At 32.3% G+C, this 12,325-nt stretch overlaps 1 protein-coding gene across 1 annotated transcript; it reads right to left on the bottom strand.

Moving 5' to 3' along the window:
- Positions 1-241: 241 nt before the first annotated feature.
- On the bottom strand, positions 242-8,239 carry LOC126846858 (uncharacterized). Its single transcript, XM_050586681.1, has 5 exons — positions 7,622-8,239; positions 3,672-3,863; positions 2,010-2,287; positions 1,712-1,931; positions 242-949 (listed from the first exon to the last, which is right to left on the bottom strand). The coding sequence occupies exons 1-5, from the start codon at positions 7,887-7,889 to the stop codon at positions 702-704; spliced, it is 1,206 nt and encodes a 401-aa protein (XP_050442638.1). The 5' UTR covers positions 7,890-8,239; the 3' UTR covers positions 242-701.
- Positions 8,240-12,325: the final 4,086 nt, after the last annotated feature.

Consider the following 12,325-nt stretch of genomic DNA (forward strand, 5'->3'; position numbering starts at 1 on the left):
GTCCATTATATTCAATTTGATTCAATTATTTTCTGAGCCATTTGCTGCGTTAACCCCCGGTTGCAAATTGAACTTCAAAAGCCCATACGGTATCTGAATTACCTTTGTGTTGCGCTATTGTATTGTTCGTAGATTGATATCCTCTGGGAGACAGGAAGTGGTCGCAACATGCATAACTGCGAATATTAGGAGATTACACATAAAAGTCACGATATCGTTTTGATGTTGTTTTTTTTTTTTTTTTTAATTTACATAACACAGACACAGATTATATCACTTACGCGCTACAACAATAGTATACAGAATAATATAACATACACAAGTGTGTGAACGGGGAGATAATGCACGCGGACTCCAAGAAATGGGAAGTCCTACTTTCTCTCAGTGCACGTTCCTAGAGCACATAATCCAATATTATTTTAACGATTATACGGAGCACTTAATGTCGATCGGACGTACAGCGTGGTGTATACCATGTACTAAGGTACTAAGTTCTATGATAATAATAATAATAATAATAATAATAATAATAACAATAAAAACAACGAAAAAAATATCAGACGGTGACCATCATGCGATATGACCTAGAACACGTCCCACAATCGAAAGTCGGGTCATGGTGTTGATATTCATCGCACCCGTCAGGCGAATTTCTCTTCGACAAGAGGATGTCCGACGAAATGTGTCGGCTGTGTTTTTTTTTAGCATTGGAAATCATGCGGCTTCATAGGTATACCGGTAGGACCGTCGGTGAACTGACAAATCTGGAGTCCCATCCGGGCCAACGGGTGACATTTGCTGTGCGGATTTCCCCATTTGCCGTAAAACTGCATCCACAACGGAAGTTTCTTGGACGTCTTCAGCATTTCCACCTTCAACCAAGTCTTCCACGGCGAACCGTAACCGCTATCGTCGTACAGCCGCGGTAGCCGGACGTACTTGTGTTTTCCTGGAAACAATCAAAATTCGTTTAGACTCGCGGTCAACTCTGTACTGTTATTTTTAATAAGCCATTGAAGCGTCCCAAAACGCGTTGATGTCAAAGTTCCTAACCGGTAAAACAAGGATAACGTAAAACATCAAAAAAATTAGTTGGAAATTTAACGCTAACATTATTTTTTTCTCAGCGATTGTTCTTATTTTAACAGGGTTTGATGATACTCCAAAAAACAGCCTCTCGCTTGCCTATAGCGTTCCCAAAAATTCAAATAGAAAATATTTTCTAAGCTTATTAAAAAGACAGCAACTTAAAGTGTCCCTGTCGATTTTTATAAAAAGTTTTAAAATTCAAATGATTATTTTAATTTTAAAACAATTTTTTTTTTTAATTCGGTGTAAATAAAATAAAATCGTCACCAAATTTAAATTAAAAACATTCCGAGTGGCCATAATAATATAAGTCTCGGTGTTTCTATCAATGTCAATGTAGTATGTTTATATGATTTATACGTACAGAGATATTTACCGTATGCTAACCCTTGTTTTTGCACAAAAAACCGGCATGTATCTATCTATACTTCATAAAATTAGAACTCTACGTAAACGGGGTCAAATTTTACAGTTTATCAAACATGTTTTCACCAATAGATCCGTTGGAATGTCGAAAACACATTTACATTACAATAGTTATTAAATATATATATATATATATATTTTTTAACATTTTAGAGATATATTTGAAATTTGTATTAATACTATAACGTGCACTAACCCGGAGCCGTCCAAAGACCGTGCGAGCCTTTGGCCGCGAACAGCACCGGATGATATCCTTTCTTGGTCAAATGGACTACTTCCGGAAATTTTGGCTTTTGCATGAAGCCTTTGCGCACTTCTTGCCGGTCGAACACGAACTTCCGTCGGTTGCCATCGTACCGGTAAAATGCACCGGCGTCGTGCACCGACACATACATCTCTTGCGGTTCGTCGCTGCCCTGCAAACAAATCAAACACAGCTATTGTTGAGAAAAAAAAAATATATATTATTATAATATAAGTGCACAAGCGCATACGTTGAACATGAGACTCATGTGCTCCCAGTCACCGACGTGGCTGCCAAATTCTTTTAGCGTGCCGAAACACTGGTTGTTGATGAGCGGCAGGGGCAGTGGACCTAGCACGCCAATGTCCAGAGTGCAAATTGGCTTGCCTTGACTGAACGGAAAGAAAAGCCAATAGGAAACGTGGAATTTCTTATGGCCGCATTCTGTGATTCGTGCGTAGACGGGTACCCTCGCCGAGTTCGGATTCTGTCCGTACAGTACCGATGTGGTGTTCTCCAACAAATGTTCTGTAAACACCAAATCGATATTATATTATAATCCATATGATAACAATTGGGCTCAAATACGAAGCCTGGCGAGGCACACGGGACAAGGTAGCCAAATAAGGGTTTTAAAACGATTGTAAGTACAAGACATTTATTAAAAACGTGTTGTTTACATTAAAAAAAAAATCAAATTATTTCATTGGAAATCGAGTTTAACCAACTGCGAAACGGAATATAATAATTATGATCAATGTCGTCCGTCGCGAGAATTATTTAATTTCACCTGACACACAAAACTAACCGTCACACGCCGCCATTGATAATAATAAAAAAAATATATATATATATAAAGACCCGAGTGGATGACGTTATTAGCGGACGTTTGTCTGGTTTTGCTTTGCAACGTTATGTGTTTATCGTGCAAAGAAAACGGCTGCTAACCTATTGACAGCTAAACGAGGTGGTCTTTAGTAGTCAGGTAAAGCTACCGACTCCGTTTTGTGATTCATTAGCTTTCTATGCGGTCACCGACTTGGATAACAGCTATACAACGCGTGTCCGGGAATTGACATACTATTATGTTGCTGTCAGAAACAAATTTATGTAACGTTATTGAAAATCTCAAAGAATTCTAACGAAAATTGTTTAGGAAAAGTGCAACGTACAATAATAATATTCCACAGATAGACACGGATGTAAAATCGCAAAGTTGCTATTTTTCAGCTTACGGTGTTTGAATAAATTAAAAAAAATTGAAATCAAAACGTTTAAAATCGTATACGTTTTAATTGAAAGCAAACGACGGAAATATTTGTGTGACGTTAACTATAATAATTGCCATAGTTAATTGTCACATTTAAGTGTAAATACGCATCCTACCAAGCTCTGTTATAGTATCTTAAAAACAAAATGTCTTAGCACACAACAGTTACCAAATTACGTTGTATATTTGTTTAACCGACGCAGTTTTTTTTTTGGAATTTTTTATAAAGCGACTGACAAACATACATATTTTGACGTTGATGAATCCTATTAAATAATCATAATCTACATATTTTAATCTGTGACTGTCTCTGGCAGACTAATTCACGACTTACAGTGTAATATGGTGACAATAGAATAGGTGCATTTATATAAATAACGAAACTCCGTGTCGCGGATGGTTATTTTTTTTTGGCTAATTACTATGCACTTTTTCAAGTTGTGTAGTTATGCTGGTAAGTATATTAGTAATGTACGTTTTACGAACCACTTTGCAGAAAACGGTGAACGTATTTAATCTGCGGCCGGTATAACGGAACGTTTTGCGAAATCAAAGATGTCACAATATTAAATGTATTAAACTGTAGTCGATAACGGTACGTTATAATATTTCATGGGCAAACTAGTTTCAGAGTCCACTCACCGACTTCGGACTTGGTGACCAAAAACCACGTTTGCGAATTTGGACCCATTGGTAGTTTTGAGTTGGCCAGATCTATGGGCGATCGGGGTCTGGGTGTCACGTGACTCAGGAAATCGGTCACGGATCCCGGCAGGAACTGTTCGTCTGGTGCCAACCAAACCAGTGGTGCCCATCGTCGAACCATTTTTTCCACTATAAAAAACATAAGCAAACCGATTAAACACCACACTTGATAAAATACCTATAGTAAAAACAATAAAAATAAACCCACAGTGGCCGCCCTCATAACTCGAGTACTCCCCGTACTTGAGATGGTGCCAATTGTTCTTTGCTTGTACATTTTACACTGTAAAATTAGTTTCAGGAGTTTCAAAACTTTTAAAATTTAATGTCCTAATTATTTAGCCTTTATTCATCGATAATTTGGCTCACCAGTTACCATAGAATGTCCTATAGCTCAGATTTTAAGTACTTCATCAAATGTCAACAACATATTAAACATATGAGTTATAAATGTAAATTATGATTTCTACTTTTTTTTACTTGCGATGTTGATACATTTTGTTCGATATCTCTTTAAAAAAAAAAAACATTCGATACCAAATGATGGTAGGAAAATGTTTCATTGACAAAATGCTGTATTTTCCAAATCATGTACATTTTTGGTTCTCCTCACTTCATATTATAGTACATTATTTGCTAAAATTAATTAGGAAATGATGTGATGGTAAGCAAATTGTAAAAAAAAAAAAAACCTTTTGGAACGTTTAGCACCGTTAAAATATAGTTGAACATGTTTTTGTTATTTTGTCCTTGAAAACTCTCACTGTACATTACCACAATAAGAGTTTTTTGGCGATTTTCCTGCGGTTTTCTTCTTAGCCTCCTATCGCCATTGTTTACTAGAAATTCGACTATCAGGTCAATCAAACCATCAATTTATAATCTAGGCCTATGAGTTTATATATATATATATATATATTGTTATTCTCAACCATCGCGAGAGATCATTACGGCAATGATGTATCGATCCTTTCTCTACTTCTCTCTCTCTCTTTCTCATGCTGAGTTCTGACACATAATATCATATATATATATATATATATATATATATATATAGGTATATTTTGTATGTAGGTTGCATTTTTAACCTTGCTATAGAACGGGTTCACTGAACACACGAGCATCGCTAGGTACTGCGACTAGACACCGTGGAGAAACGACCATTTAAATCTTTATAGTAATTAACTATACAAGACTTGGCTTTAACAAAGTACGTATCTATACAATAATTATTTACGCTGCGTAATGCACTGGAAGTATAATTTGAAAAAAATGAATAGGTTTTTTTCGCAAGCTAACAAAAAAAAAAAAAAGAAGACAATTATTTTAATATTATATTTTTTTTTATAAAGAAGAAACATTGTTGTGGTCAATGTTATTATTCTTTCTACAATTATTTTTATTTTAATTTTAAAAAAAAATGTCTACGTTATCAGAAAACAAATGTAGAGTCGTCACAAAGGGGAAGCAGTATTCTAAGTCATCATTACTATATTATTAGCATTAAATGATTTAGTGATAAATAAAAATGATGTCGTTCAACTCGACAAATTTATGTTGTTAAGTGTGACCAAACATGTGACCTACAGCAAACTTATCTTAAAACGTGCGATTTGATGAAGTGGTCGTTTAAAAAAAAATTGCTGCATTTTAGTAGGTTAAAGGCCAAGTATATGTCCGGTCTACTACTACTAACAGATAAAACGATAAAAAAAAAATAGGGATATTTTATATTTTATCAGCTCAAAGTTAAATATTGAATGTACTTTTCTATTTAAGTTTTAAATAAATCAATTCCTGTACTGTTTTTAATACTTGTTTTACATATTATTATATCATAAAAAAATCGCGTTTAAAAAAACGGAACTAAATGTAGGTTCAAGTTGTAACATAGTCGTAAAATATTACTGCCTATCAATTAATTTCGATTTAAATCAAATCTCAAAGTACACGAGTACAACAGTTTTACGATCCAACAAGAAATAAACGGGATTCCAAACCGGTTCGGAAATTACTATGTATACTTAAATCGATTAAATTGAATAGCGGAAATCGTTTTATTAAAAATTGTTAAGTACATTAAGATAATAATTGCATTAAATTACTGTAAATAATATTATTTAATACAAAATCAAACCGTTTCTAACTGTAATAGGTAAAAGTAACATACTTCTAGGTATAATTTATTGTTCTAAAAAAAAAAATAAGGTAAAAAACTTGTGTAATTTTTAAGCATGTCGTGATTTTAGAGCCTACACAAAAAAAACTTATCTTGACTTCCTCATTAGACGCTTCATAATTTTAACTTAAAAAAAAACGAATTAAGTTAAACAGCAGTTGATTGAAAATATTGTAAGAAAAAATTCTAAATAACAGTTTCTTTCTGATAGATTTTTTTTTTAGACATCTAGGTGTATCGGTTAAGCTAAGAACTATATCTATCCTTTAAACATTTTATGCGAATTTTCTGTAATATAAATAGTTTTCACTTCTTAAAATTAATAATTAGCTAACTCTGATTAGTTTGAGTTATGTAGTCATATCTAAATCTAATATTAAAATATGTACTCGTTTGAAAGTTTGATGTTTTAAAGATAGAACCCTTATAAAATATATCAGCATAATTAATTATGTAGTAATTTTATTATGCAATCTCAATAAAAATATGCTATTTTAGTTGATAATAGCTAATTTTAGTTATTGGTATTTTAAGGTAAAACAAAGGTGTCATAGTTTTAGACTATAAAGAAACTTTTCAAGGATAAGCATCAATATTAGTTATAAAGTATAAATAAAGTCAATTTTAACTTTTAACTTGAAAATGGGTTTTCAGTTATAACTAACATAATCATAAATCATTTAGTGTTATAATAATTAATTTTCCTACTAAAATAAAATGTAATATTATTCTAAAAACTAAGTCGAATTTGAGATAAAAATTATGTAGGAAAACATAGTATAGTATTAAAATATTTTTTTATAAATAATTAAATAATATTTTTATTTACAAATAAGGTTTACTTATTTTTAATTTCATTCAGCTTTATTATTTCAGTATTTTAACCTTTAAAAGTTTAAGTTAAATTAAATTTTAAAAAAATGTTTACAAGGTATAGGTAGTATTGACTAATTAAATTTTACAGTTTTTAACGTTAAAAATTAGTTGGTACTAACTATAAGCAGTCATAAACGTATTGCAAATTTGTCCATTTTTATAGTCTTTGACTTTTGTGAGAAAAAAACTATTAAAGTAAATTTATTTTTATTACTATAGGGCTAATAATCATTCTTACAAGTTTGACTTGGCAACTATGTGTAGTTTAGCCTGTAATTGTTGTATATTATTAAAGCTATATATGTATGTTTAATTTCAGGGATTGAAAACAGTACTGAGCCAAAATGTAGAAAATTTGTTAGAACTTTAAGAAATATCGATAACATTTTTAATAATAGTATGATATTCTGATAACCTTGAATAATATTTTATACCGTTCTAAAAATATATTATAACTTGACTATACAATGTTTGTTAGTGACCTGTTTTTTACAAGTTCAAAATCAGTTAAGCTATTATAGAATAACATAATATTAATCATTTTAGTCAATATTGGTTGTACTTATAACATAATAAAATCTAAGGTTTTGGATAGGTAACGTTTTCAGTTCCTACTTAATTTTCAAGCCAAACTGGACAGAACGGCCTTTACAAACAAAGCTTACAGAGTAACGAAGCCTCTCAAGCCAAAATTTTGCCTCCCCCTACCCTCAATAGACACAGAGTTTCGTTATTCTTCCCTCAGAAGCTTTAACCGAATATATATATGGTTTGCGCCTTTGCGGTCAGGATACGGCGCGAGGTGCAATAATTTTTTTAGTGATCACTCAACTGTAAGCGTTGGCGTAGTAATCCATGTCGGACGACGGCGGTGCATAGTCCACAATTGGAGCCGCAGATATCTCGTTGTTCTGCAAGTGCAGCCACTCGTCGCCGTCGGCCGCCGAAGGACCAAAGGCCGCGGCCATGTCTTCTGCGACATCCGGCGACGACCTCTGTTGCCGCCGACCTTTGAACGGAACCGTTACCGCAGCCGCAGCTTGTCCCAGCGACACGATCGTCAGACCGAGCACCAAGTACGCAGTGGCTGTCCCGTCCATTGCCACCAACGGTCATTTTACATTCGGGTCCACGTAGGGGTGGCAGCACATTAACGACGGAATATCATTTACACGTAGCGAGTGTTCTACACACGGGCAGTACTTGCGGGGAAGGTTTAGTTGTTGTCGTTAAATATGTTATTATTAAAACACCTCTCCCAACAACAAAAAAAAACAATTAAATAAACTTTGGCTCTTCGCTCAGAACACGGTTCAGAACACAAACGATTATTATCGACAAATTTGAAGAAGAAAAAAAACAATATATTATATTAACGTGCAAGACAACGGCAGAACGTCTGAGGAGAGAGAGTCGGTCAGTCGGTATCGCCGGTACGGATGTACTGAGCCGGTGTTTTTGGACCGCAGTGGTTTTTAAAAACCGCCTGTAGCACTTTCACTGTGTCGCGTTAGTGTTCGGTGCGGGATTACACGAGCGCGCGGTTTTTTAAAATTTTTTGGAGGGATTCGATCCCAGTGAAATCCGTATGCAATACCATATGATATACCGTTACTCGTTTTCGGGTGTTTTTTTTTTCTTCAAATAGTGTCTCGAGGCGAAAAAAACGAAACCCTATTCGTAATAGCAAAAAAATAAGTTCACAAACGACATGCGCAACGATTGTGGAAGTTTAGGAAGACACCGCACGTCTTATGTTTTACACGAAGTTAGGTACATAGGAAAACGTTTAGAGAAACAGAAAGTTACACCTAAAAGCTAACTACACAGTACAATATTATTACATAGGTAATATTGAGAGAGGTGGGCTTTAATACAGATATAGCATAGACAAAATTCAATCATCACCACATTGTGTGTATAAACATTTAAGTGCTAAAATTTATATAAATTAGCAAGTTAATTACGGTTCTTTGTTGGTACATAGGTGATTTTATTTGTATGCCATACAATCACATAACAGGTACGTCCAGTATAATTTTTTTTTTTTTTAGTAAACCAAGAAGCTGATGTGGATGATAATATTTCAATCTACTTTTAAAGAACTCAAACCATGTTCAGTCGAAGAGATATTTATTTGATTTCTAGCTGGGACATTAGCTAGATTTTGTTAGTTTGCATAACCATTCTATGTTACTCAATGGCGAAAAATCAAGAAATTTGCAAAGAAATGGATAATAATATGTATAATAAATATATATATATTTCTTTGGTAATATGTTGGTAGAGTATATTTTATTTATTAGCATTACATTTTTTTTTTGTATATTTTATAATTTGTATAGCATATAAGCCATGACATTATAATATTCTAGGTTGATTTTTAAAAATTTTACAATCAACTTTTATACATATTAAAAGGAAAGGTAGAACACCGTAAAATGAAGATAGATATTATGTTAAAAACATATAATAATAATAATGGTAAAATACATCAGCTAGTTTCAGCAAGCAATAGTCGAGCTCACGCTTAAATAAATAACGCTTTATAATATAACATCTAAATGAAAGCTACATTTAAAAATGTATATTATATTATTAATATTAATAAATAAGTAAATTTTGGACAACAACCAGTAACACACTGTTGTTTCGAACATTTTACCTTGTTTCTCTGTTAAGTGTCTGGCAAGTGTCATCGGTAAAACTGAACAAAACAGATTTCTATTCGAAAATATAAGTATTGATAACTATTAATACACGGTTTAAAAAAAAAAATAATGTTTACGTTCTAATGTCAGAAACAACTTTCAAAAACAAAAATTTGATGTTATTGAGTATACTAATGAGTTACATTTTCCTAATTTCTACGCCAGTGAATCTAATTGCTTACAATTAGTAAAGTCTTAATAATACGGTGTGTGCATCATAATATGTATGCAGTATGTTGCACTATTTAATTTTTATTTTTTCACTGGCAACTGTACGTCTTACATTGCAATCTAGGAGTTTAATTAAAATAAATTGTGTGTAATTTCTCTAGTATTAAAAACAAAGTATTTATCCGGTTTAATACACATTGTATTTACATTAATTCTAAGTTATATTAAACCATAAATGAATAACTTTAATGCAGTATAAGTGTATAATTAAATAACTAAAAAAAAAATAAACACCCTTAATGAATTATTTGCTTATAAGATATTTAATCAAAGTTGTGAAATTTGACATTGACTTACCACAGAGTTCTTTTTGATTTTAATCTATTGGGAAAAAAATGTTAACCTACTAAAATAATTGTATGAATAAACCAACTGTTAAAAAAACCAAATTGCTAAGGGCGAAAAGTAGTATTTAAATAAATGTATAATTCAGACAATAGGATATTTTTGTTGACCTTAAAATTGTAACATATTTTTTTTTTTTTTGTGTTTTAATAGCAGTCTTTATTTTTGTAAGTCAACCGTCAATAGTAATACTATTGTTATTCTTCATTGCTGTTAACAAGGATAATATACGATATTTTTTCTTTTATAGAATATCTATTCAACAGATTATAATTGACTGTAGTGAGTGTATTGTATTGAAGTTTAGTCAGTACTATGCATTATTTAATACCTAGGATATTACCTTCATTTTTTTTTTGTACAGTTGATGTAATTTTTATTGTAGTGACAAAAAAAAAAAGCTAGGAAGTCGATACAAGTTCAGAGCAATTAAACGCATAATCACCAAGAGCATTCGACCCCCGCACTGGAACAATGACTGTGTTCTTATACAGAATACAAAAAGTGACATAATAATATAATACGGTTAACACCGAACAACAACAAAGCGACGACAGTATTATGACTAATAAAAAAAAAATAAGTAGGAAATGGTACTTTTTTTTTTTGCCCGATGAAAGTAATTATTTTTAACGCGCTATTACAACTTGTTGTTACATAATTATTATTTTATGGGTAGGTGGTATTTACGTACGGTATGACTGTATATCTGTAATTAGGATATAATATATGTATTTCCGCCCGTGAACGGAAGTAACCAATATATTATTGTGAATATGTTTTTTTTTTTTCATTTCTTTTTGCATGCGATATTTAATACTATGTACAGTCAAAAAACGACCGACACCAGTAGCTGTAGCTTATGTATTGTGACTTGTGCGCGTATATAGGTAATTTAAACAGGTAGGTGGTACCTAACCAGACGAGTACCAGTTTGGTCCGTCTCCGTGTAGGATAATAATATTATCCGCTGTGTTCGCAATATGTATAATAATATGATATTATATTACTGTGCAAACCGAAAGTCGGAACAAGCGCGGCAACGACGGAAGTAAACCCGGTGGATGTTGTTGAATGGTGTAATTAAAGCGGATAATTATTACTATATTATGTATTTTAGTGTCGGTTGTCCTTGAACAAGTTCAAAACCGTTTAGAATGTTTTCGGCCGTGTGAACAGCAACGCAGTGGGAAATGCATAAAATATATAATTACTAATTAGCCATTAGGTATATATTAATAATTATTTATAAAATAATAGGTAGGGCGATTGCCGACTCTTTTTTTCTTAAGAGAAGCGGATAATATTTCACATCAGTAAAATAATAATATGTGTATAATCTAATTGAATTGATGATGTCCCATCAGAATATCACTGTGGGCCGGCCGATGCCTTTTATAACTACTATTTTTTGGTAAAACGGATTATGAGAAATCCTTCCAGTTTAGATAATAATATAATAATATACACACTTAATTGTATGTATTTAAGCGTTTTAATTGATATCAAACAACAGAATATTATGTTATACTTAAAAGTTGTGCTATTTTAATGTCGATACTACCCGAACGAGTGACAATTGTTTTATAGTATTGTTTCCCAATAGTTGTGTGCATAACATATCGTACAATAAAGCCTAGGAAACCATTATTATATATATACCGCAATCATATAACACCGACGTTGATCGATATAGCAGTAATAAAATATATAACATATTCGCACGTTACGAATTAAATTATATAATATATACTATATTGAACGCGTTCGAAAAAACGTGATGGGAACTAATTAAAATGAAAAACAACTCTGTTATGTCAAGTGAGCAATTGACAAAAAAAAAAAAATTTACAATAAAAAAACTTAAATCACGCAAACACTTTTTTTGTATACATTCGAAATTATAGAAGCACTTGTACAAAAATATGATTGACAAACGTCTTATGCAAAGGAACAGGCGCAGATCTAGAAGAGAAACACCCTAGTTCTTATTTTTTTAGCCCCCTTAACAACTCTTTGTAATGGTTATTTTCGTTTTTAAAATTACCTTACATATGTAGTTCTATACATATATATATATTTTTTTTGTAAAGCGTAATAACCACCATTAGTGGTGGAGTGAAGACCAACTCCAGACTGGCTGGCAAATTTTACTTCATTCAAGCCCATTAAACAAATTTGGTTAACTTAATTTCCAACAAAAAAAATGATCCGCTGGTTCAAAAATGATTGAACGTTTTAGAGAACCT

Source organism: Adelges cooleyi, unplaced genomic scaffold (genome assembly GCF_023614345.1).
Source record: "Adelges cooleyi isolate 19-005CV unplaced genomic scaffold, UGA_ACOO_1.1 ACOO_flye_CR_arks_rails_tigmint_CR_PRNA_108, whole genome shotgun sequence".
In the NCBI taxonomy this organism is placed as follows: Eukaryota; Metazoa; Arthropoda; class Insecta; order Hemiptera; family Adelgidae; genus Adelges; species Adelges cooleyi.

Coding starts and splice junctions, on each gene's coding strand:
- LOC126846858 (XM_050586681.1), bottom strand. CDS start 7,889: ATGGACGGGACAGCCACTGCGTACTTGGTGCTCGGTCTGACGATCGTG. Junction 3,864..7,621: donor TTACTACGCCAACGCTTACA/GTTGAGTGATCA, acceptor TGTTTTTTATAG/TGGAAAAAATGGTTCGACGA. Junction 2,288..3,671: donor GGTCACCAAGTCCGAAGTCG/GTGAGTGGACTC, acceptor TGGTGTTTACAG/AACATTTGTTGGAGAACACC.